Source organism: Nothobranchius furzeri, chromosome 17 (assembly GCF_043380555.1).
Source record: "Nothobranchius furzeri strain GRZ-AD chromosome 17, NfurGRZ-RIMD1, whole genome shotgun sequence".
NCBI classification, from domain to species: domain Eukaryota; kingdom Metazoa; phylum Chordata; class Actinopteri; order Cyprinodontiformes; family Nothobranchiidae; genus Nothobranchius; species Nothobranchius furzeri.
The window spans coordinates 53993040-54018893 of NC_091757.1; the positions used below are offsets into that span (position 1 = coordinate 53993040).

General features: G+C 44.5%; 1 protein-coding gene across 4 annotated transcripts in view; it reads left to right on the top strand.

Moving 5' to 3' along the window:
• Positions 1–25854, top strand: part of sema6a (sema domain, transmembrane domain (TM), and cytoplasmic domain, (semaphorin) 6A) — a 199225-nt gene that overhangs the window by 147598 nt on the left and 25773 nt on the right. For 2 of the 4 annotated variants that reach the window (XM_054731599.2, XM_054731598.2), the window contains 6 exons: positions 1869–2009; positions 2102–2179; positions 13773–13831; positions 15846–15866; positions 16062–16082; positions 19764–19937. In XM_054731599.2, the coding sequence (XP_054587574.2) occupies positions 1869–2009; positions 2102–2179; positions 13773–13831; positions 15846–15866; positions 16062–16082; positions 19764–19937 (494 nt within the window). The remainder of the gene's footprint in view (positions 1–1868; positions 2010–2101; positions 2180–13772; positions 13832–15845; positions 15867–16061; positions 16083–19763; positions 19938–25854) is intronic. The other 2 variants (XM_015972936.3, XM_015972937.3) reach the window with 2 other exon arrangements.

Sequence of the window (25854 nt, forward strand, 5' to 3'; positions counted from 1 at the left end):
CTCTGTAGTGAAGCCAGCCAACCAGATGGCTACTCTATCATTTAAAAAGTTTTATCAGGTTACACTCTGCCCAACCACAGCTACTAAATTAAAGACATGGACACTGAGGCTCTGGTTAGTGTTTGAGTGTGGTGGCTAACCACAGCCCGAGCCCAGCTCCTCAAAAAAAGCTGGCTGATTAAAGACAGCACACACACACACACACACACACACACACACACACCGAGGCCTGTGTTTGTCCTCAGCCTCCCATCTCCTGCTAATAGGTTACATGTCTGTTGGTTTGAGCGATATTGATGGGAGTTGGTGACCATGAACTTGGTCCAGAAGGGTGACAAACATTGTATTTGGAGTAAAAAAAAGAATAAAAGGGGGAAACTACAATCTTGCCAGAGCAAATGTTTGGTTAGGAGGTAACGGGTGAGAAGGAGAAAATTCATTTCATGGTTTTTTTTATCTAACGTGCTGTAGCCGTGTGCTGATTCACCCCGGCTTTCCACAGGAGCCGTCAGCAGCACGTTACTGCAGCAGCACGTCATAGCTGCTGATAGGAACCGCTGTGGTCAACAGAACCTTTTCCACCGGAGCCGTCAGCAGCGCGAGTCGGCCGCGTCTCAGGAGCAGCATGTCGCGGCCTTTACGCGCCGGTTCTATTTTCTACGCAGGACGCCTCTGAAACGGGTCAATTTCGACATTTTTGGGGAAGGAAAGACAGGAAATCGGACGCGGAAATGGAGAGAAGCTCCCGAGATTTTCAGAATAAAGAACGTATTGCCTTCCGGTTGCTTTACTTTTAAAAAAAGTTACTAACCCCGTGAGAAGTTATCACCTAGCTAGCGGTCTCCTTTGTTTTTCAGGTCCGTATTGGCGATTATAAAACGGACAGAACATAAAACACAAACCATGTTGTAATTTTCTCCTGCTTGTTGTTGTGTTTACTGAAGAAGTCACTCGTGTGACTTCGTGCTCGGTCGGTGACAGCTGCTCCCCTGCTGCTTCGCGTCTCATGGGAAGGGCCGAGCAGCAGCTTACGCGAGCAAGACGTGCCGCTGCAGTAACGTGCTGCTGACGGCCCCCGTGGAAACCCGGGGTAAGGGTGAAGGCCGCTGCCCTCAACCTCGTCCTCTCCCTTTCCCGCGTCGTCTTCTCACCTCTTCCTCCCTTCTCTCCTGCTGGCTGACGCTGAGCATCCGTCGGCTGCCGGCCATCTGGCTTCAGTCGGGTTCCGTAAGTGACTTTGCCTCCACGCCTGGCTGGCTGACTGGATCGGTGTAGGCCCGATTGTTGTGCATTAGCCAGCGTAGATGGACTCTAAGCCCTAATTGAGAACGTTAATGCAGAACCGGAGCTCTGCGAAGAGGAGATTAAACCCAGGAGCAGGATGGCTGGGTGGGGAGGGGAGCGGAGGGGAGCAGAGGGGGAAGAAAGGACAAAAAGATGCTCGACACACCCCAGAGGGATTAGAGCACGCTGCTGGGAGGCCGTGGAGACAAAGTCGACCAACAGGGATGGAGGAGTGGTCGAATGTGGGAGGTGGAAGGGCTTGAGCTAGTTGTTAGTAGTGGATTTTACAGTTAAGTGCTGCTGACTGCTCACAGTGGCCATCTGTCTGTTTATCTGCTGAATCCGTATCACCCATTTTCTTATCTCTTTATATCTGCCAGTACTCGTGATCTCATGTCGTCCTCCCCAGCCTTATCCGTGTTCTCGCTGACCTCACAGTTTGTCCTTCTGCCATATCCTAATCTCCACGTTTACTTTATTCAATTAAACCTCTCCCAAATTGATCTTGAACTTTTCTCCAGACGCTTCCCATCGAAGAAATGACCCGAGACGGTATGCGTGATCCTCTCTTCCAACTCTTTCAGGTGCAGTATAGATGGTGTGGACGACAAACGCATCATCGGGATGCAGATAGACACCAGGGGCCATGCCCTGTGGGTGGCTTTCACCTCATGTGTGGTCAAAGTACCGCTGTCTCGATGCGAAAGACATGGACGATGCAAAAAGTACGTTTGAAATCTCACATGAAGTTAATATTTCAACAGGATTCCAAAGTGCAATGTTTGAGTGACTGATGATGGATGTAACTGTCTTCCAGGTCCTGTATAGCCTCCAGGGATCCATACTGTGGTTGGGTGTCAGAAGGTGCCTGTAGACAAGTGGTCAGCAACCCTAAGTAAGTAAAAATAGGTGCAATCAGAAGCCTATTAGGGGAATTCCTTAGGGTAGCTCATCAGGATAAAAGACTATGAAAATATTACTTTATCACAACATTGTTTAAGTGCTTATAAGCTAAATATTCAGCTGTGGTCCACATGCTGTCATCAAGAAGAGGAGGTGCTTCACACAAAAAAGTTAAATGTATAAAATTAAGATTTTAAAAGTGATTAAAAATATGTTTAAAGGGACATTATGGAAGTGTGACAGCCAAAACATGTATAGAAATAATAAATGTCTTCTTCATACATTCTCCTGCAATGCCCTGGTCCTGTAGAATGAGCCCTGGCATTTTTACTGTGATTGCCTGTTTTTCTGTAAAATCACAGAAAAAGAGAGATGCTCGGGTCGAGCAGGCTGCTTCATGCGCGTTCACGCTCAGGCATCGCCCGTAGCATTTGCTATCCGTAGCTTTAGCAGCAGAGAGAGAGGCAGTGCCACTTTGTCGCTGTTCCTAACGCCTAGTGACAAAGCTAGCTACATTTCTGAGGACCCTTAGCTACTTTCTGTAGAACTTTCTTCTAGATATTTCCTGCAAATTAGCAACAAAATAGCCATTTTCACTCCGAACCGTTCTTTGAACGTTGTTTCAGCTGTCATCAAGGATATAAATGTTACAGATACATCAAATATTACTGGTGTGTAGCTCACCTTGTAAGATGTCTGACTCTCGTGCAGAAGACCTGGGTTTGACTCCAGTTGTGGACATAATTTGTCATTTAGAGTTTCTTTTTTACATTAATGGTATATTTTTTTACAGTAAGATGTCCAAATTTTTATTTGAGACTCGCCGAACGGCATTGAATTCACAGATAAAAAAGATGTGGGTTCAACTTTCATTTTGGAACAATTTTTCAAGCAAGGGAAGGGAATGATCTGAGCATGCAGGAGGACTGACCCATCATAAACCTTTGTCGGCTGTGCTGAAGAGAAAGGTACAGAACCAAATTATTTAATTAATTAGCTGCGCGTTCTCCTGTCCTCTGTCCTCCGGGCCCCACACACACACACACACACACACACACACACACACACACACACACACACACACACACAGCACGTTTGGCCGGCCGACGAGAAAGTGCAGCTGCAGAGACAGAAGCACATTATTTTATTAATTTGCTGTGTTCTTCTGTCCACCAGGCCACACACACACACACACACACACACGCACACACACACGGGACTGTCTCAGCTGTTATTTTCTTTAAGGAGTGTGCACGTACAGCATGCGTGCCTCGTGCACGAGCCTACTATTGAAGCTGCCGTTACGCTTTTGGCCTGAGGGGGCAATCACGAGCATAAAAATTCAAAAGTCCGAAAAGTCCCTTCAAAGTCAGAAAAAATGTGATAAAAAAAGTTAAAGAACTTGAGAGAGAAAATTAGTATGAAAGAGAGAAATCTGTGGATCCCGGAAAGGCAGAATAGGTAGAAAGAGCAGAATAAGGAGAGGGTGATGACGAAGGTCTCGCAAAAGCCAGATCCCGGCTCTGACCGGAGAATTCTGCTGTTGTGCCCTTGGGCAAGACACTTAACCCGCCTTGCCTGTTGGTGGTGGTCAGAGGGACCAGTGGCACCAGTGTTCAGCAACCTCGCCTCTGTCAGAGCACCCCCAGGGCAGCTGTGGCTACAATTTAGCTCATCCCCACCAACGTGTGAGCAGGTGAATGACTGATTGTGTTGTGAAGCACCTCGGGGGGTTGTAGAACCCTCTTATACCCCGTTATACAAATACAGGCCATTTACCCCCAAGGGGGCACACCCCAGTGAATGAGAAACATTGCTCTGATGCAAACGTCCGGCTGCCTCCGTCGTCACCCTATTCACAGGGTCTGGGGAGCCAGTGGCGTGTCTAGATCTATTAAAATGGGGTGGCCCTGGTGAGGCACAACTTTGTGCATGGGTGGCACCAATGGTTATGCTTTTTTTGTTTTACCCTCAAGCCTTTTGTAGACAATGAAAAGCCTATTTAAAGGTAAATTAGTGTGGTGGCACCTGGGGTGGCCAATCAGATTCCAAGGGTGGCATGTGCTGCCCCAGGCCACTCCCTGGACACGCCCCTGTGGGCTGCATTCTCACTGAATGCCAGCTTCCTCTATTGGTCAATGCTTTAGGCTCACGTAAATGATTTGTTTTGCTGTAGAGGCCAGGGGAGGAGCTTAGGGGAATAATCGTTTTAAAAGACCAACTATAGAACAGGATCACATAGTCACATTTGTTACCTCAGCATTTTTTAACTCCGTACCCCAGCTTTAAAGTGAAATATAAAGAGTTATAGTGTACAACTGTTCAATCATAATATGTTTAATTGATCAATCACTAAGCCATTTAACCATTAATAACATTCATTAAAATGAATAAACGTAAGATTCATAATTATGATGTACAGCTTTCCCACAGAAACCCATTCCCAAGCATGTGACCTATGGCTGTGAGGTTTACTGTGATGCTAATCCTTTTGGGATTTTTCCTGAGTTCTTCGTGCTTCTCTCACCTCCACGTTTTCCACATGTTTTTTTATATCTGGTTGCCGCCTCTAACCATCATCTTCGCCATAGAAACGCCAGCTGAGTCTCAAGTTTCTCCAATGTGAAACTTATGGTTTTGGTTGAATTTGATGATTGTGCCAATATTCCACCTTTTTGCTGTACCTGTTGCCATTTTTTCTTTGAATATTCTAATTTTACGGTTCATAAATGCAGACGGCTTCAGCTACAGAGGCTGTTGGAAGGACGAATGGAAGGAAAGTGTTGTTTGCCCAAAGCCTAGGATTGGTTATGCAGGGCTGGGGAAAGTCTGATGGCTACAGCAACTATAATTTTGTGGCTGTAGTTATGACACAAAGGCAGATTATACTTTCTGACCAAACAGCACATGAAGGTTTGTGGTGGGAAAAATGTTTTACAGATGAAGTCAGAAAGAAAGACCACTGCTCCACCGGCTTTTTGATGATGAACGAATTTGATCTTTCTTCTCCACATTTATTGGTCTTGCATGCCGGTGGATTAAATGCACACATAAAACACATAAAACCACAGATGCTGCCCATCCAGTATTTATCCTGCAACAAAGGAGTGGCGGGCGGTTCTGACTGAGTTTGCAGGAGATGAATTTGCCTTCATACACTAAAACAGCCGTGAACAACGTTTGGTTTGGTGGAATCTGCTGGTTTTGGTGAGCGTTTTGAAATATTTGCAGAGATAAACATGTAACGTGATGGAGGAGCTATTCCACCGAAGGTTATTTAACCTCTCTCCACAGATACCTCTGACACAGAACTAGTCTGCATGAGATATGGCCTCAAGGTCATGCATTCGCTTCTAAACTGCTTCTTTTCCAGCTCAAGGGAAGAATGAAGATAAAGGACTCTTTCCTTTTAATAAATCAAAGAACTCTATTTTAAATAGAGCTAATCAAAACAAGTGTTAGTCAATAATATAATGTTGACCAATCTGTGAAATGACAATGTTATGATTAATATGCTTTAATAAGTAATATGACTTTAATCTAGCTGCACTAGACATGCTGACTACATGTAATGTAAACGCATGACACATTGCTGTTACTGATCCAATCAGAACCTTCCTTTCTGAAGCGTGGCATAGTCTCTGTGGTGTTTATAAATCTGCCAACTTTGATTCAACCAGAAATCAAAACATCCAGATTACTAAAACCAGTCCCCACGCCATCTTAGTTCAGTTCACCGCATGCTAAGAGAAGTATCGGACCGGCCACCCGGACTTCCTTTTTAAGCAGAGAACCAACAAGCTGGATAAAATCTGTTGCACTTTACCAACCAAGCAACAGTTCCTTTCAGAATAAAAGCTGAACTCACTGACCCAAAGGGGGTCCACCTGACGCTGTCAACCAACTGTCGCTTTTTACCTGGAGACAATCCCAAGACTAGTTTGTCGTACTGCTGGCGCTGTTTCATCGGCTCCGGTACCAAAAGGGGGGTTCGAGGACCTGGCATTCTGGATCTGTACGGAGGTCTCATCCTGAAGGGTGTGTGTGGAGCGACAAAATGGCGTCTCACGTGTTTATGAAACTCCGATCATAGCTAAAAGCAAAACATCACAACACCTCAGACTTGCTTTTCTGGATAACCCCCAAATTCCACTACCTCCGCTCCGCTCCGCCCCCGCCTTCCACAGCCGCTCGCTTCCGAACTCAATTTTTACTGGTACCCGCTCTACAACGGCTCCGCTCCGGTGCGGAGACCTGAGGGGGGCAAACAAACATGCGCGGGATTTTCGAGATCTTGCGATACAGTCCGAGCAATAAACGCGGAAGTTAGATCCAAACACCCGTTGTGTGGGAGAAGCATCGAAATGAACTGTTTAATCTGCCCATCATTTGTGTAGAGAGATCAGCAGTGCTTGGATCAACAAAGTGTGACTACTTTGATAGTAGAAACTGTATTTATGGCTTATTTTTGTGCATTTAAACTTCAGCCGCCATTGATAGTTGTTAAAAGTTGTTAAACCTGTGCATATGAAACAAAAAACGCCTTTTGTTTATCGATTTATTGCGAAAAACGGAAGTTGTGTTTGCTCCTTTTCCTGTTGGACCGTTGTGATTTCTGTCCATTTACTGCGGAGGTGCTCCGGCATCCGGCGAAAATAGGATCGATTCTATTTTTGCCGGACGCCGGAACAGAGGGCGGCGCACGGCGCCGCACTGCCGGAGCACGGCCGCAGTAGTGGAATTGCTCTGATTGACTAGAACGGGACCAATTTTGCTCCGGCGTTCGTGTTGGAGCGGAGCGGAGGTAGTGGAATTTGGGGGTAAGAGAGTTCTGATTACAACATCACTCACACACACACCATCCATCTCACGTCTCATTCACACCAGATCCATCCATCACTTAGAGTTTAGAGTTAGTCTCGTTTAAAATTGTTTAGAAATAAATCTTCTTAAATGTTTTAAAGGTGACTCTCTCTTCTCTTGACTCTCAGTTAATACGGTGTTACATAATCCCTGCAATAAAAAGTTCCAATCTTCTGGTTAAAATAACCCAACGGTCCACAAGATTGATTTCATATTTACTATGGAATCTCATGTCTTATGGTCCATTAATTAGATGTAAATTAACCCCTTACAAACATGAGGAACAGGAAGGTGCAGCAAGATGTTCTCATGCAATCAGCTCCCTCTGCCCGTTTCCCGTCTTTAACATCTTTGTGTCCATCTATTTTTATCCATTTTCCCTCCATTTTACTCCAACATTCTCTTTCTCTCATGCAAGCCTCCCGTCCTTTCTTCTTCCATCTGGTCCTGATGCTAGCATGCCAGCTTTCCCATGTGTAGTTATGCATCTTATACCTGCTGCCTATAAACAGCTTGTGCTCTAGTCTCCTGCAATATGGTCCCCTGTTCATGCATATCATTGCAAATGATTCTGGATGGTTGTTATTTTGTAAAAAACGGTACATTCTTATGTTGCCAAAATCAGCACATCAGATAAACACACTTGGATAATATGCAGCCATTTTGTGACCTGATGAGCCCTTTCTTTTTGTCTTTTAATCAAAGGCATGAATCAAAATGAAGCAGCAGCCACATTTACTCTTAAACTGCTTGGTACGTCCAAAATATTCCCTGCTTTCCAACTTACTTCTGCATTGAATAATTAGTGAAATTATGCCTGACCTGCATTTCGGCTACCAAGTTCCTCGGTGCATCCTCACATCTCGGATAATAACCACATCTGATGCAGGAGAATGAATAATAAAAACAAAGGGTTCTTGGTTGCCTCCAGTTATGTGGAATGCATTTTGAAAAGGATTTAAATATGCATCATATGGCTGCTCTGGGAACTCAACCCTGATCTGACCGCCTGTAGTGTTACATTCGAACACTCTGCACTTCTGTTGCTATAATACAGTCTCTATGAGCCCGACTCCCTTAAGCGGAGGGTTCATACTGTGGTTCATACTGTGGATCATTCACTTCACTTGTGCCAAGTACGGCCCAGGCACTGCATCTGTACAGTGAATGCTCATTGTTAATTCATCTAGAGGCCAGTGGGATTTCAGCCTTGTATTTTTATCTCAATACAGCTTGTTGTGTTAAGCCGATTTTCCACTCGTGCGAGAATCCACGAGATCGGGGCGAGTTTTGCGCCGAGCGTCGTGTACAGGGGGTTACGAGAGGCGATTAACACCACGTGACCAGCTACAGATCAGCAATCGTGAAATCGCACGGACTTCTGGCGTGTTTAATATTTTGCTCGTCCCTTGTGAGGGTATCGCTGGAAGCGGCGCTGTGAGCAGCTGCGACCCAAAAAGTATCAGAACTGCACACGGCACATGCGCAGTCCTGCATCAATACCGCTCGCCCGCTATTTCCCTAATAACACACGTTGTTCGTTTTTATTTCTACACGTTTTTTACTCACAAAGATTGTCAAGAAAGCGTGTTTGTCGTGTTCATGTCAAATTAAACTGATCACAAAACACAGATTTACTTTCTTTATTTCGTTTTCCTCATCCAACCCCCATAAACCCCTGTGTGTCCTCCTGCAGCACTCCCGAAGGACAACACGCAAGACAAAAAAGTCTGACGTGTTGAGTAAAAACTGCTATTTTTAGCATATTTTAGGTCCGACGTGTTGCTACCAGACGTACAGTGTGAGCACATGACTCGTGAGATCTGCCCTGCGAGGAAGTCGTACAGTTTGAGCTGAAGCCGAGTGCTACGAGTGAAAAAGTCGCACAGTGTACGCCCGGCTTTACCGTAAACCCTGACCCTCTTCCCACAATTTTAAGCACGTGTCTGATCACCACAGTGGATGATCTTATCACAAATTCCTGCCATGTGTGGTGTGTTAAGAGGGCTCTGGTCTGCTCGGAGGGACGTTCGCACCACTAATTGTGAATTGGGGATTTCCAACATGCTGAATTGTCTTGGCCTGTTGAATGTGATGTGTAGCCAATCAGAAAGCAAGGAGATGGACACATACGGCTCGCTCTTTCTCCGCCATGTTTGTTTACTTTGACGTAAAGGAGTTGCATGATTTCCCGTCTAACCTGCTCATGTGTGAAATCGGCTCATGTGTTGTTTTTGCTGTGTTGCTGGACACCACACACTGTAGGACCAACACTGGCACATCCTTTACTTTTTACCACCGTGTGTGTGATCAATGAAAAAGTCCTGCCGTGTGAATTGGGGTTAAGGTCCTTTAGCTTCAGTTTTGCAACTCTGGTTCTACTTAGTGATTATAAATGAGTAGGATCAGCAAATCGGATAAGGTGCTTAACGGAACCCCTTGATATGAAGGAATGATGCTATTGTTGTTGTGTTGGACTTTGTAGAGCACTTAATGGTGAAAAATCCTCACCATACCATCTCCTGTCCAGTACATTGAATCTCATTGCAGGAAGAAATTGCCTAGTAGAGGGAAGATAGTGGAAATGAAGAAATGTGGTCACCATGTTCTCTAGAACCTAAGCCCATGGCAGTGTAGACTGTGGATTCGATCATGGATGGAAACAGGAAGATTGTTCCCCAAAAGAGGAGTCTGATAAGCATTTTGGATCAACTGGAGGTTTTTTTTTAACAGAATCTTTTCTGACAACTGTAACAACCAGACCAGATGGGTCAGGATGTCACGAGCTATGAGTTGATAACGTGATACGGTGTGTTTATGGAGTCGGCTGTTTGTGACGGGAATTGTTTTATTACAGCACTTTGGTGCTTCTCTGAGAATGCTGGAAAGTGCTTTATAAATAAAGTGATGATGAGGATGACGATGATAGCAGGACAGTGCTTCCCAACATCCTTTGGTAAAGATTCCCACGTTATTCTCTACAATGTGATACTTCTTCTGTTAATTCCATCGAGAGAGTGCGATGCAGATTGTGGTTTTCTGGCTTTTGTAGTTTCTAGATCTGCTCGGAGTCGTGCGCCAGCAGATGACGTCATCGTAATAATAATAATAATAATAATAATAATAATAATAATAATAATACATTTTATTTAAAAGCGCCTTTCAGAACACCCAAGGTCACTTGACAGAAAATACGTTCAGAAAACACATTAAAACAGCAATAAAGCCACAATAAAACGCAAAGAAGAAAAAACAAAGAGAGAAACGGTTCAATAAAAATCAGAGGTCATAGGCAGATTTAAACATGTGTGTTTTGAGTTTGGTTTTGAAAAGGGTAAAACTGTCGATGTTCCTGATGTCTGGGGGAAGTGAGTTCCAGAGTCGAGGAGCAGAGCGGCTGAAAGCTCTGCTCCCCGTGGTAGCGAGACGGGCAGAAGGAACAGCAAGATGGATGGAAGAAGAAGATCTGAGAGAACGGGAGGGGGCGTGAATACTTATAAGGTCTGAGATATATGGAGGAGAGAGGTTATGGATGGCTTTGAAGGTATGGAGGAGAATTTTGAAGATGGACCTGAATTTAACTGGGAGCCAGTGAAGCTGTTGGAGAACCGGGGTGATGTGGTGAAAGGAAGGGGTTCTGGTGATAATACGGGCTGCTGAATTCTGGACCAGTTGCAGTTTATGAAGGAGTTTGTTGGGGAGACCATAAAGAAGTGAATTGCAATAGTCGAGACGGGAGGTGACGAGGCTGTGGACGAGAATGGCGGCAGTGTGAGGGGTAAGGGAGGGGCGGAGACGGTTTATGGAACGTAGATGGAAGTATGCTGACCGAATTATGTTATTAATGTAATCGTACTACGGCAATACCACTCGACCACTATATATTGCATCTCTTTATCGATTCTGTTCTTTCACATAGTGTTGGGAAAGAGTTTTGTTAATAAATTCATGTTTCTTACTGCTGCACCGTCCCCTCCAACCACCACCAGCATGCAAGGAGGGTGAGGTGTTTTGCCCCAGGACCGAGTTACTGATACTTACAGAGCCCGGGTTCAAACGGGTGACCCACTAGATGCAGGGTAAACTCCTAACCCCTCCACCTCCATCGCCCCACTAGCCGCGGTTGCCCCGTGATATAATGGCTTTGTGTAAACTGACCTTTCCATACACCCAGAATACCAAACAACAGAAATCTAGTTTTCCAAAATCTCCTACCCCTGTGAGGTCCGCAGTTTTCCCTTCAACTAGAGCACAAGGGATGTCTGATCGTGTTTTGGAAAATAATCCCCGTTTCTGCTCTGATTGTGACCAGTGGAGGGTGAGGAGAAAGGAGAGGCTGGTGTACAGGAGAAGAGGTATTGAGGAGAGAGCCGAGGTGGAATGTGAAAAACTGTCATGCGTGACCGTAATCCTGGTTGACAGTTGGTCTGCTCCGTTTCACCGATCTCCTTACAGCTTGCTTGGTGGTCTTTCGGGGAGAAAACAGGTCTCTGTGCAGATTGCATCAGAAAATAGCACATCCAAAACTCTCTCCTTCCGTGTCATATGATGGCCCTCAAGCATGGCTACCCCCACCACCGCTCCGCTCGCGGCCCACGTGATTGTAACTGTACACTCGGTTCTTCTCTGAAGTGACGCTACATAAAGTCAGATGAAGTGGTACAAGGAGAAAAGATGACATGATGTCAAATACTCCTAAAATGAGTTGGAGGAGAAGCTTCTTTTTGCTTTCTTGCAAACGGTTACGTAAGAAAACGAGTCGCTGGTTTGTTTTGAAGAAATTTGAAGCTAAAAGCAGAAATGTTTTGCTGCTAGGCCGAACAGAAAAGCGCTGAAAGAAGGAGCATGTGCTTATAAAGGCTTTCTGGTTGTTAGATCAGCTTCCTTTTGCTCAAATTAAATTTTGTGTTGGGTATTTTTTTTGATAAAAAATTCTAATTAAAGTAAAAGTTTGCTTTATTTTAGTGTTTCATGTGGGATGCTCTTTAAAGCATCAGGGGCAGCAGCAGCTCAGGAGGGTGGGCGGCTTGTCTGGACAAGTTAACCCACCCTGCCTGCTGGTGGTGGTCGGAGGGGCCGGTGGCGTCTGCGCTCAGCAGCCTCGCCTCTGTCAGTGCGCCCCAGGGCAGCTGTGGCTACATCGTAGCTCATCATCATCGTGTGAATGTGTGTGTGAATGGATGAATGACAACACTGTAGTGTAAAGCGCTTTGGAGTCCTCTGACTCTGAAAGGGTCATTTATCATAAACTTGTGCTAACGTTAATATAACTGGGTGTTAGGATGTAAATATTTACTAAATAAAATCACGTCTACTTTGATCTGTTTTAAAGAGCAGGTTATTATTTTTGAAAATGACGAATTCAACTTGAAAATGGTATTCTACCCCTATTTCCTAAATTGGCTTCTGATAGAAAATAGACGGTTCAGAAAATCCTGACAGTTCTACGCCACACTGTGACCTAACCCCAAAATTCCACTACCTCCGCTCCGCCCCCGCCTTCCACAGCCGCTCGCTTCCGAACTCAATTTTTACTGGTACCCGCTCTACAACGGCTCCGCTCCGGTGCGGAGACCTGAGGTGCGCAAACAGGCATGCGCGGGATTTTCGAGATCTTGCGATACAGTCCGAGCAATAAACACGGAAGTTAGATCCAAACACCCGTTGTGTGGGAGAAGCATCGGAATGAACTGTTTAATCTGCCCATCATTTGTGTTGAGAGATCAGCAGTGCTTGGATCAACAAAGGGCGACTATTTTGATAGTGGAAAATGTATTTTTATGACTTATTTTTGTGCATTTTAAGTTCAGCCGCCATTGATAGTTGTTAAAAGTTGTTAAACCTGTGCATATGAAACAAAAAATGCTTTTTGTTTATCGATTTATTGTGAAATAACGGAAGCTGTGCTTGCTCCTTTTCCTGTTGGGCCGTTGTGATTTCTGTCCATTGACTGCGGAGGTGCTCCGGCGTCCAGCAAAAATAGAATCGATCCTATTTTTGCCGGATGGCGGAACGGCGGGCGGCCGCAGTAGTGGAACAGCTCTGATTGACTACAACGGGACCGATTTTGCTGCGGAGTTCATGCCAGAGCGGAGCGAACAGTCATGGACTTGCCCATCTTGGCTCGTGACAGAGAAGGCTGTTAGTTTAGCATCCAGGAGACAGTAGAAGCTAACCATTAGCAGCTCCACCACACAGCAGAACTCCGCCAGGCTTGTGTTATTTGTGGAGATAAAGCACCGATGTTGAGAGCAAACCGAGTCAGTGGCAGAGTTCCTTTGCTGTTAGCCAATCAGGGGAGAGTTCTGCTGCCACTTTCTCCTCCAGCTGACGTCTACGTCCTCTAACAGCTCAGCCCCCCCCCCCCCCCCCCAGATAACAACTTACTACTAGAGACCAATGCAAATGCGAGTAAAACACGAGTAAACTTGACCTTTAAAAGCCATAAAGTATATTTTTAAATGAATCAAACTTTGCTCATCATTGTTGACAACAAATCCTTCACTAGCCGGTCTGGATTGCACTTTTCCCGATCTCCAGGGCACCGGCGCAGGTGTTCCTTGATTTTAAGCCAGCTGATGGGCTTCAGCAGCTTTTAGCGTATGCTATCTTTGATGGTGTTTTTTCTATCATGGTTCCCACAGCTCTGCTGCCTTGCTAGGTGTGGCGAGCCTGCATGGCCTGTTTTCCGCTGCTGACCATGATGTCTTTGTTCCCTGCAGATCCGCCTTTGAGCAGGACGTGGAGCGTGGTAACACAGATGGCCTGGGAGACTGCCAAAGTAAGCAGGCCCTCTTCACTCTTATCTTTCCTCCTCTACTCCACCCCCCATCACCACCACTCCTCTCCCCATTTCCTTCTTTTTGCTACCATCACCTTTTCCTCTCCCGTCTGTTTCTTCTCCACAAACTCTCTCTCTTTCAGCATCTTCCATCCATCTGTCCCCATCAGCTCTTGTCCTCCCGCGTCCTTTCCCCGCTGCGTCTCTGTCGCCCTGGTCAACGGAACGTTGAGCTCTACGGTGCAAAAACTGGGTTCCTTCTTGCAAGTTTTCTCAGAGACACAAACATTCAGACAGGGGCAGAGTTTCCATGTGAGAAATCGGAGGACCTAGTTTTTAACTCATTCACTGCCAGCCGTTTCCTGATCACTAACGGCCTTCGCTGCCAGCGTTTCTCACCGTTTTTACTGTTTTGTTAAGAGTCACAGAACGTTGCGCGCTAGCATGATGTCGATGCCAAAACAACCAAAACAAAGAGGAGACTCAACTCTTACATCAAGAAGAAGCCGCATGTTTCGAGCGTTACCATACCATACCATACCACTTTATTTATATAGCGCTTTCAACACGGCATTACAACCATACAAAGCGCTGCACAAAAAAAGAAAGAAAACACAAGTTAAAATAGTCAGGGAAATGGAAAATGTAAAAAGGAGCAAAGAAATAAAACAACAGACTATTAACAGTAAAAGCAAATAAAACCAGAATATAAAAACACAAAATTAAAATTGAATTGTCTAGGAGGGACAATGGATGAGCTAAGGAGTTATGGAATTAGGGATCGAATGCGTAAGTGAAGTAGAGGGTCTTCAGACGAGATTTATCCGTTCTTTCATAATCCGTTGTCGAATTGTGATCGGCAGACGCTTTTCCGGTTCGCGCCTCACTTTTTTTACAGGAACGGCCCAAAACGATCTCCAAACACATGGATGTGTTGCTTCCTGATCATGTGATCTGTGACGTATGCGGATGAAGATCGGCTTCAGGGCTGAGATGTTGGTTCTCTCAGAGCGGGAGCTTGTTCCGATGCTCAAACAGTAAAAAAAATGCAAATGACGATTTTAGTCGTCAATGGCAGTGAATGAGTTCAAAAGAAAAGCAAGCGGAGGCTTCAGACGAACCCAGCCTCTCATCATTAATGGTTTCTTCTGACTTTGGGATCAGGGGTGGACTGGGACCAAAATTCGGCCCTGGCATTTTTACGAATCGTCGGCCCTCCCCATTGGGAGAGCGGTGGGGGTGGGGGCTGTTGCCGCCCGCGGACTCGTCTCTAGGCCGATTGTGAGATCTAATTATGGACTGGGACTGTTAAATTACAAACAGGGCCAGACCGCTGCGACCGGGAGCCCTGGCCTTCTCATTCTCCACGGGCGGAGATCAGCGGGACATTAGCTACATGCTAACGCGGTAAAACAACTCCTACATCATTGCTCTACCACGTTTTTCTTGCTAAAAATGCCTGGAAAAACTCTTGTTAGCTTCGGGTTACCATGTAGCTAATGTTCTGCAAATCACCAACTGTGGAGCAGTGTCGGCCCAAGCTAGGCAAGCAGCCCAGCTTGGCTAAGTGGCCCATCGGGATAGTGCCAGAATGCCAGATAGGCCAGTCCACCCCTGTTTGGGATGGTGGTTCTGATCTTTTCAGGTCCTTTTACTGTTTGGATCTGCAAGAGCGATGCCACGTTTAGATTTTTGACAAAGCGGCAGAATTTAGAAACTAAACTTCAAAACGATTCAAAGTTAAATGACTCAGTAAATCACCTACTGAACAAAGGCAGCCCATTTCCCTTCGCTCTCGCTGGTATTTTTAGTGAAGGCAACCAGGAGCGCTGTACCTCCATCACGTAGAGGCCAGATAAATCCCCTCTGATTAGAAGTGTGGAGAATATCGACCTGCCAGTCGAGTCTGAATTACCTGAAAAGTCACGGCTTTTCGTCATGTTTAAGCACACAGAAGCTCCTTTTATTGCTCCAAATAACGGCTTTTCCCTTCGCTCCCCTCTGTTTCTTTCAGATACATTTGTGGCTCTGAATGGTAAGTATCCCACACTGGCAATCATATAAGCTCCATCACTTTCCCTTAAAATCTCCAACTTCAGCCCCACCTCTTCATCTACTCAGTGACTCATCCCCTCTCAAGGAAATTAAAACTCCTCCCACACGTGTAAGGACAGGTTATTAATGACTCGGGGTTTTAACTGAATTGATTCCATTCCTTCTTTTTTGATAGACAACGCTTCTGGTTACGAAGGTAATGAAAGTCGGTCACTTTCACGCTCATATAGTATTTCTCCCCATCTAGACCCTTTAGTGTTTTAAATAAAGGTTATAGAGGTAGAAACCTTTCTCCTTTCATTCAGGTTCTATTAGTTTCATGTCTTTTCTTCAATTTTCCTCTTTGCAACCTTGATTTCCTTCCCCCTTCTTGTGCAGTAGCATTGATCGCCTGTGACCTTTCCTTTGTTAATTGGACGGACCTGGTTGTTGGTGGTTAAAAGCTTTGATCGGGAGGAATTTCCTCTCAGAGCAAAAGTCAATATGGAGGAAATATTAACCCAGTTTTGAGAGTTGCTGCAAACAATTCAGACTCGAGTATCATGACACAAACTTTCCCAGCAGCACTCAAAATCAAAACAACCCCATTCTCTTGATTCTTTAGCGGGTGTGATTGGCCTGCAGCACCAACATTTCCGCTCACACACACACACACCTATTATTATTTATCCAATCGGAGGGTGCAATAGCTTGGCTGTATGCTATTGAACTTCACTCCGATCTCTCTCACCCACATGCATACAGTGCCTTGCAGCTGCCAGATCAAAACCATCAGATCCACACAGAATGACCAGAATAGATATTTTGAAGTCTCTCCAGAAAGCCCTTTCACCCAGAAACTCCCCTGTGGCTGTTCTCCCAGCATTATTCTCCCTGTTTTTGGAGATCCGGGGTCATCGGAAAAGCATCTGTGCTGGCGCACCCCTCCTTTCTCCACCTAGAGTGTCGAACACGCTCCCACAGGCTTGGCTGTGTGTTTTCAGTTGTGCACACGACCTCACACAGACGCTATGCTCCGACGTGGACGTCTCTGCATCTCTTCTAACGCGTAACAAGAGAGGGGCGATCATCGGTCGACTTTATTTGCTCCTCCTGATCCGTGGAGGAGCTCTGAGCGCTCTCTATGTGTGTCATCTGCCTAAATTGCACTTCCCCCGGTGGTGGGGGGAACGAGTTATAAAATAGGCCTGTCGCACTAATCTCTCAGCCTTGGGCCGGTAGTTAAATAAATCATTTTAATGATTGCCACGCCAAACAGAAGAGGAGGAGGATTTGACTGGTGTTCTGCGCGGGGATCTATTAAATGTAGTCTGCCAGCGTCGCCTCACCGTCTTCAAACACACACTGGATGTGCACGTCCCCAAACAAACACACACTCACGTGCAGTCGCCTCCTCCGTGGAGAGGGAGGGCTTGTCAAAATGGAGTCTGGGGGTTGAGCTCCACATGAGAGTGTTGATAAAAGTCTTGTCACTCACCAACGAGGGGAGCGTTTTCTTCTTCGGCTTAAATACATCATGTTAAATAGAATATATAGCGTGAGTGGCTTAACTGTCAGCGCGTGGGATGCTAATGCGATTGTCATGGTTCAAAAAGGAGTCCGATGAAGCTTGTGTGCAAAATTTGCCGTTGAAAGAAGTGAAACAGAAAAAGGTGAACAACGGTCTGAGTGAACGATGTGTCTAATTAAAATGAGACGCGTGATCAATCACCCACTCTCAACTGATGTATGCATTCATGTATTTACAAAAAACTGATTTATTAGTTAAAAAGGTGCAAAATTTCAGAGAAGATCGAACTTTTCTGAGACAAAGCTGCAATTATTGTGACAGGAAGTCAGGTACAAAGTGTCACGTGATGAAGGAGCTATTTCCACCAAGATGTCTGTGAAGGTTCTCAGTCATCCAGGTCATTGTAGTCTAATGAGCTTTGAAAGAAAAGCGTCTGGACTTCTTTGAGTTGCTTGAAGACGTTTCACCTCTCATCCCGACAGGTTTCTTCAGTTCTTCACTGAACTCTAACTCAGTTCGGGTGTTGCGTTTCACCCATCCTAAGGGTCTACGTAGGGGCGGGCGTATTACGTGAACAGACCCATCTGATTGGCCGCATATCAGAAGGGCTAATACTTCCGTCAAATAATACTTCCGTGTAAAAAACAGAGCTGGTTTACAAAAAGTTGATGTATGACACGGATGGAAATGTTTGAACCAAACATTTATCACCGTTTTTGACGTGCTTTGCGATGGGCCTGTCGCACGTCCTGTTATCGCGATGACGATAGTTTTTTGATATATTGTGCAGCCCTACTTTATTATGATCTATAGAAATAATAAGTACTCTGACTTTAAGGATACCAATAGGACTCATTTCACGTAGTATTAAAAGGACACAACACATTCCTTTCACTGATCCAATCAGAATCTTACAGATCTGACGGAGGCGGGCTTCTGACGGTGTTTGGTAATTTTCATTCGACAATAGACCATAACATCCGAGGTATAAAACTACGCCACGTCAGCTCTAACGCCAGCAACGGAGTGGCCAATCCTGACCTTGTACTCTTTAACCGAAAGAACCAACGACAAGCTGAAAAATCCAGTCACTATAACAACCAGCGGCAACAACAGCTCCTTTCAGAATAAAAGCTCCACCGACCCAGGCTTGGGTCTGAACAGACGCCAATAACCTTGGTGGAAATAGCTCCTTCATCACGTTACAAAAGAAGCGTCGTGAGATGCAGAAAAGCTGCAAACGATCACAGTTTAGAACCTGAAACCGTAGGCTTTTATTCTGAAAAATTAGCAGATTTACTGCATTTTTCTGTTGACCCACTTCTTTCATCTGTAATGTAAACTTTATAATTTTATAAAGTGGGAGAATTGAGCATCAAAGTGTGCTAAACAGTGCAGCTTAACGGATTAAACATTTAGACTCAAAGGAAGCTTAAAGGGATAGTTCAAATATCTTCTATGGAAGAGTTATGAATAATTCATATTTTGCCTCTTGTTGGTAGCTCTTTGAATGGCACAAGTTTAAAGAAATTATTTTATTTTAACCAAATCGCCTGGCTGATCACAGAGAGGCACGTCAGCTGAAATCAACTATTAATCGCAAAAATGATGCTATGCTAAAGCTTTTTACACCATTTTAACCATTGAAATTAGCTTCAGTTTTACATAAAAAAACACGATTATTATTTCTTATGAGATTAGAGTTTATTTTTGATTATGGTAATTCAGTCTGGAACTGGCTCAGGTATGACTAACCGTAAGCCCATCAATCTGGACAGAACTAATCCCTGTTTCTTCAGACTGAGGTTAGTCAAACAACCGGTAAGACACTAAATGTTCACACCGCAACCACAGAAAACCACTTCAACTGATCTGAAACAAGAACAAGAGGGAAAAGTGCCGTGTTAGAGGCACTTTGTTGTCAAAGAGAAGTCAGAGGCAGGACTGTCGACGGGATCGGTGGGGAAAAATTTGTCTTTTGTCCCAGATGTGAGAGGCAGGCACCCTGTGAGTGCCGCGGAGAAATTATGAGCTGACAGGCCCGTGCAGAGATGTGACGTGTCAATCAGAAGAGGAGGAAGACAGACGGAAACGCAGAGAATGACAGAAAAGGAAACATGTTGATCATTAGAAATACTCGTGTGTTTGCTAATGAGTAGCTGCGGGTCACATGGGAAACGCCGTGTTAACTCACACATGGTGGCAGCTGTGTGGGTGGAAGTGTGTACACCATTCATCAGAGAAGTAAATGTGTGTGTGTGTGTGTGTGTGTGTGTGTGTGTGTGTGTGTGTGTGAGTGTGTGAGCACCCCAGATGGACTGTGCTTGTAGGCTCGAAGCATAAGCTAACCTGTGTTGTGTCCGGCAGGCCACCATCACCATCATCACACTCTCTCACTTCCCACCCCGGCCCTCCCCGAGGCCGCAGAGGGCCCCCTGGGGCGGGGCCGCATGGTGGAGAGGAAGGACCCCCCCATGAGCTCAGACAAAGGGGAGGACCCGTACGTGGCCGTGCCCTCTCAGACTCAACCAGAAGCCAATGGTAAGCCTTGGAACGCAACAGCAAACAGTCAGTTGAGCCCATTGTCGCTTTGTGGCAAGGGAGTGGCTGGGGCCGTGAAGTGGAAAGAAGGGTTTAAGTAATTGAGATTTACTGTTGCCTGGCTGCTTCCAGCTGACGATGTGCAGAGATGGTGGATGGCTTTCTCTCCAGGGGACAGATTGCCTCATACCGTGCACATAAACCCTCCACCAACGAGTATCAAATAAGCCAGATGACACACACGTGCAGGCGCACACACACACATCCGACGCTCATTCGGATGCATGCTTGCACACACAAATGCACACACACTTTGCAGAATGGATTTATTATCCGTAGACTGTAATGTCCCATAGGAAATGTAATATCCAGACCATTACACTCTTAAAAAGGAAGTTGGCGGCGTATTTGTTTCCTGGAGAAGACGGGCCAGTCGCCTGCTCTGTCAGCCTTTGCGACACAGTGACATGACATTGAACGCCCTTTTCTCCCGTGTTAACAACCTGCCTAATGCTGTACTGCCTCAAGGACGACTCGCTGGATAAATGAGTCAGAGTGGAAAGGATAGAAGGGGAGGGGATATAATGGGGACAACACAAACGGAGGGAGAGAATATAAAAAGGTCTCTGGAGTGATGCCAGTTCATTATAATAAAACAGGCAGACCTGTAATGCAACCTATTAAAACAGCATGCAACATGTTACCACTTACCTTTATAGTTTAAAGCTGGGGTACATGGTTTAAAAACTATAAAGAAAACATTAAAAAAGGCTTAAAAATGCTAATCTATGATATAAAGTCGGTTCTATTTCATGATTTAAATCTCCTCCCCTGGCCTCTACAGAAAGTGTTGGCCAGTAGAGTTGCGTATCTACAAGAGGGCGCTATCGGTCAATGAGAATGCATCCCAGTTCCCAGCATGCACTGCGGGGTGACGCACTGATGCACAGTCAGCTTAGCAAGCCAACCTAGCTTGAATGCTAACTCAACCTGCACTGCTTTGATGTCGGTCTGTAACCTTCAAGCTAACTGTGGATAAATCCTGTTTGTATCAGAGCTAAGTGATTAGCGTAGTGTTCAACCTCATGCTATCAGACTATTGATTTAGCCTGTTGTAGCATCAGCTAGTAGGGATGGGTACCTTTGACATTTGAATAGATTCGGTACTAATTGCTGGTACCTAGGAATCGATACCGGTACTTAACGGTACCAGTTTTAGATACTTTTGAGTGTTTAATATTTTAATTCTCCTTTATAATTAAATATATATTTTTCTCAATATGTAACCATATTTGATAAATATCACAATAAATAACATTCAACTGTTTGTATTTTAACATCGTCCTTGTAGTTTTATAAGCTGATAATTAAACTGAAGCAAACATCTTTACTGTGAACTAAATTTACTGTGTATCTTCATTCCTTTTGCCGTCCTTTTTCATTTGATTTTTCCTACTGGGAAGTTAGAATTTCCGAGGAGAAAGCGAACGTACCATTAGCTGATAACAATGGTGGCAATGGAAGCTAACATATCAAGCTAGCGTTATCTTAAACGGTTTATTTAGCTGCTGGAGCAGATTAAAACGATGATGCCTCACACTTAGATCGTTGTCGCTGGTTTCATCTTCACCCAATCACCCGTCGCATTTAGTAAAGTGAAGCCAAACTTTAGAGCGCGTTCATGTTCTAGTCAGAAATTCGGAGTTCTGAGGAGAAAGCGAACGCAGCATTAGCGGAACGGAAGCTAACAAATCAGCTAACATTATCTTAAACATTTTATTTACCTACCGGAGCAGATTAAGATGAGGATGTCTCACTTAGATCGTTGTCGCTGGTTTCATCATCACCCAGTTACCCATCACATTTAGTGAAGTGGACCCAAGCGTTAGCGTGCGTTCTTTCTACCATGCTGCTCTGTTTACAACTGGCTCGCAGCGACCGACGACATAACGCTCTTGCGCATGCGTAGCTGTCTAGAAAAGTTCTCGTTATGAAGGACGGGTACCGAAACGAGGCACCGTTTCAAATGACGTGAATCGGTGCTCAGTCGGTACTTTGGAATTCAGTCGGTACCTTAAAAAGTACCGAATTTGGTACCCATCGCTATCAGCTAGCATCACGAGTGCTGGATTCCTGCTTGTTTTAGATGTTTTCCTGCTTGAAAAGTGCAGATATGATAAAAACGAGTGTTCCGCAGTTCCTGCAGAACTTGATGACGGCTGAGGAGAAGCAGGTGTGTCTGAGCAGGAACATGTCAAAAACATGACTTGGTAGTAACTATGAGCCTATTTTTGTGTGAATGCACAGAATGATGCTATGGACCCCAGCTTTAAGCAATTAGAAGAAACATTTTATTTGCATATGCAGAGAGAGAAGGGAAGAAAAGGCGCTGCAAAGATGAAAAAACTTCATATTTCTCATTCAAGTTTCCGAGTCTTTCAAGAATCCAGGCGAGGGCAAGTGAAACTAATTCATTTGTTCTACCAGTAGAAAAAGGAAAACAACTTTTAAAATGTTTGTTAATGCGAGTCAGATGTCAGGTTTTCGCACGAGACTCACAGCGTAGAGAAAACCACACCGTCTCTTCTTCCAAGCGTGTTTTTTGTGACATATTTCGGTATTTCCTGTCTGTGGAATAAATGCAGCGTGTCAGCTGGAAGCAGCAAGGCCCCAGTCGGTAGATCCAAGCACAATGGTAGCAGACTTCAGACAGCATGCCTACAGCCAACATCACAACATGCAGTCGCGCCCCAACTTGCCTTTACCTGAGCAGGTGTGGAGCCTCACACCGAGCGGTGAGGAGTTCTCCAGCATAACAACAGCTAATGGCTCAAATGCTTTTCTTATTTGGTGTTTCGTGCTCAGGTAACAGCAACAGGGCTTCGCATTTCAAAACAATGCTTTCTGCTTTTTGTTTTTTCTGTATGATCATTTTTATTGTTATTCTTTTTTACGAGACACCTTCGCAGCTTCTTTCTCTGTTTATCAGTTCAGTTTCAGTTTCGGCTCTGCAGTCTTTTCCTTTACTCTGAAAGTTAACTTTGATGGGATATTTATTTTCTGTGAGTGGTTTTTGATATTTTGCATGGTTTGGTTTCAGACGGTCTTTTTCTCTTTTTTTTTTGCTATTTATACATTTATATTTGCCTTTTTTCCTGTGTTTTTTTGCTTTGATGGTATTAAGCACAGTTTTGCCTCCATACAGCTTTAACGCTTTTCAGCATGGCAAATCGAGCACCACGGCCAGCAGGGCCCATTTTCCTCTCCACCCCATCCTGCCTTCTCTTCCCTTCCTGTTGCCTCTCGGGATCATTCGCTTCAGGTGTCAATTGTACTGTGAAAATGTACAACTAAATGAAAAGAATACATAAATATTTATTCACGGGAAATGATTACGAGTCGGAAAACAAGCACATAAGTTATGCTATCTACAGTTTATTGACACAGATGCATTTATGCAGCAGGAATTAGGCACAAACAGTCATATTATCGCCACAAAGTCATTTGCAAGCTTGTTTGTGATTTAAAAGAATTTCAAATGACCTCCTAAATTTTTCATTTGCAGTAGAATCTTATCTGCTAATGAATATTTCAGTGCTGCCAATATGTATTAGTCTAACGCCACCGGAGTAATTAGAAATGCTGCAGAGTGATGAGTGTTTTCACCGAATGATGACATCATTCCACCGGGGCCTCTGCAGTGAGCGTGTAGTCGGTTGTGCTTCACAGTGCACTTGAGCTTTGTGTTTGTGTGTCTGGGCCTCATCTGTCTCTGCCATATATTCACTTACTCCATGTTATTCTATAGCACACCAGTCCTCGTTCCTTGCAGCTCCCCCTGCTCCCTCCTAAACAACCAGCAGCCTCGCCTCCTTCCACCATCTGCTGCCATTGTGATCAGTCTCCCTTCCACAGGACCTCTCATCTGACTAGGATGGCATGTTCCAAGGCTATACCTTACCTGGTGCAAATTAATTGCTAAACCAATTTACGGAGCCTCCTCGCCCTTTCGCCCTCTCTCTTTGTCCTCCATCTCTGCACCTCCTCCTCTGTTTATCCTGTTCCTCTTCACCAACTGTAGTCGCATCTTTGCAGGAATAAATCCTGATCCTGCTCTCCCTTTTTGCCCATTTTCTTTTTTATACCCGTCTCCTCTTTTCTGTCGGGCTCATATGCCCACCCCTCCTCTTACAGCCATCCTCCCCCAACACCGACCTGTAGCCACTGCTGTGTTGCTCCAATTTATGGGTTCATTAAAGCCACCGTCCAGGGAAGAAGGAAAAGGGAGAGGCGGAAGGGAAGGGGGATGGGAAGAGACTACAGGGAAAGGGACTTTGGGGATGGGAAAGCCACATGATGACGATTTATTAAAGCGAATGGAACAGTAATGTTGCAGCGAAGGTTACGCGGAGGATGAGCGAGAGCCGGTCGGCCAAGTGGCCGAGAGACACAAAGGGACAAGATGGAGGCGATGGGAGTCTGAGAGGCTGCATGATGTGCAGATTCCCCTCCCTTGCAGCTAAAATTAGTTGCATTTTCTTTTAGTCTTATCAGTTAATATTTTATTTTGAAAAATCTTTTCTGAAACTATTTAAAGAGCAAGCCACCCCAAATCACTTTTTTTTTTGCTGATAAACTATATAAAGGAGTGTCTAATCATGCTACAGACACGTGTAGTCAATAATTTGGTACTTCAGTGCATCTTGGTTAAAATTCAAATATTCTGCCTAAAACTGTCAGTGTTGCGCCGTCGTCAGGGAAAAATTCTGCACTGTATTTGAATTTAAATCTGCCACCGCTATTGGCTAAGACGTATGCTATGATGTCATCTGGTATATTATGATGTCATAATGCCATTGTGAGCCTGTGTGTGTGTGTATTTGTTAGCGGCTCCGCCCTCTTGGTCTGCCAAGCAACAGCATTTGTTGCATTTTTCAAACATGAAGTGGGAGTGAAGTAAGTTTCTTGTAGGGGGTGACTTGCTCTTTAAAGTCATACAACAAGTCTGTTATGTTGGACCAAATGTCCCTCAATCTATAGATCTGTGCGATAAATTCACCATAAAAACGATTAAGTCGGATAACGATTAGACAAATACATTTGTCACGAGCTTACATTACTATGAACAATATACCTCTATTTCCCGCAGCTGCTGATAGAAAACTGACCAGAAACACTTGGATTAGAAAAGCCTGTCAGGCCTACGTTAAACTGAAATTTAACATTCACGGATTCACCCATCTTGGCTCGCGACAGGGAAGGCTCTTGTTTTAGCGTCCAGGAAACAGCAGAGAACGTTTCGACTAGTAGAAGCTAACCATTAGCATTAGCAACTCCACCACCAGGCTGAACTCCTTCAGCCTCGAGTTATTTGTGGAGAAGAATGTCAGTCATGTGTTAATCATTTAATAATAATGCATTAAATAAATATGAACAATAATTCATCTTCATTAACAACAAAAGCTAAAACACAAAAGACCAGCTGGATGATCACTAAAATACAATAATCTATTTTACAAATGAAGTTATAACCGTACATTTTCTACATGCTACAGTAATGATAGTTCTGAGATAAAAACTTTTAACCAAGTGTTTTACTTGAAAGACGGGGTCATTCGGAGCATGTAAATTACAATTGCTGCGTAATTTTTAATCTACACGTCAATAATTAACAAGCTAATAGTTATTTGTCTGTATGAATTTGCCTCTATGTTTTGGCACACACTCTAGTTATGACACAAAAGATAAAACCGATGGTTTTTTAATGAAGTAGCTGGGTGAAAATAGATGATAAATCTTCAGATAGCTTTCAAGTCTGGTGTTTTAGCTGGAAATATCTAAGCAATTGGCAGCATAAATTTATACTATAATATACACACACACACATATGTATATATATATATATTTACATGTATAT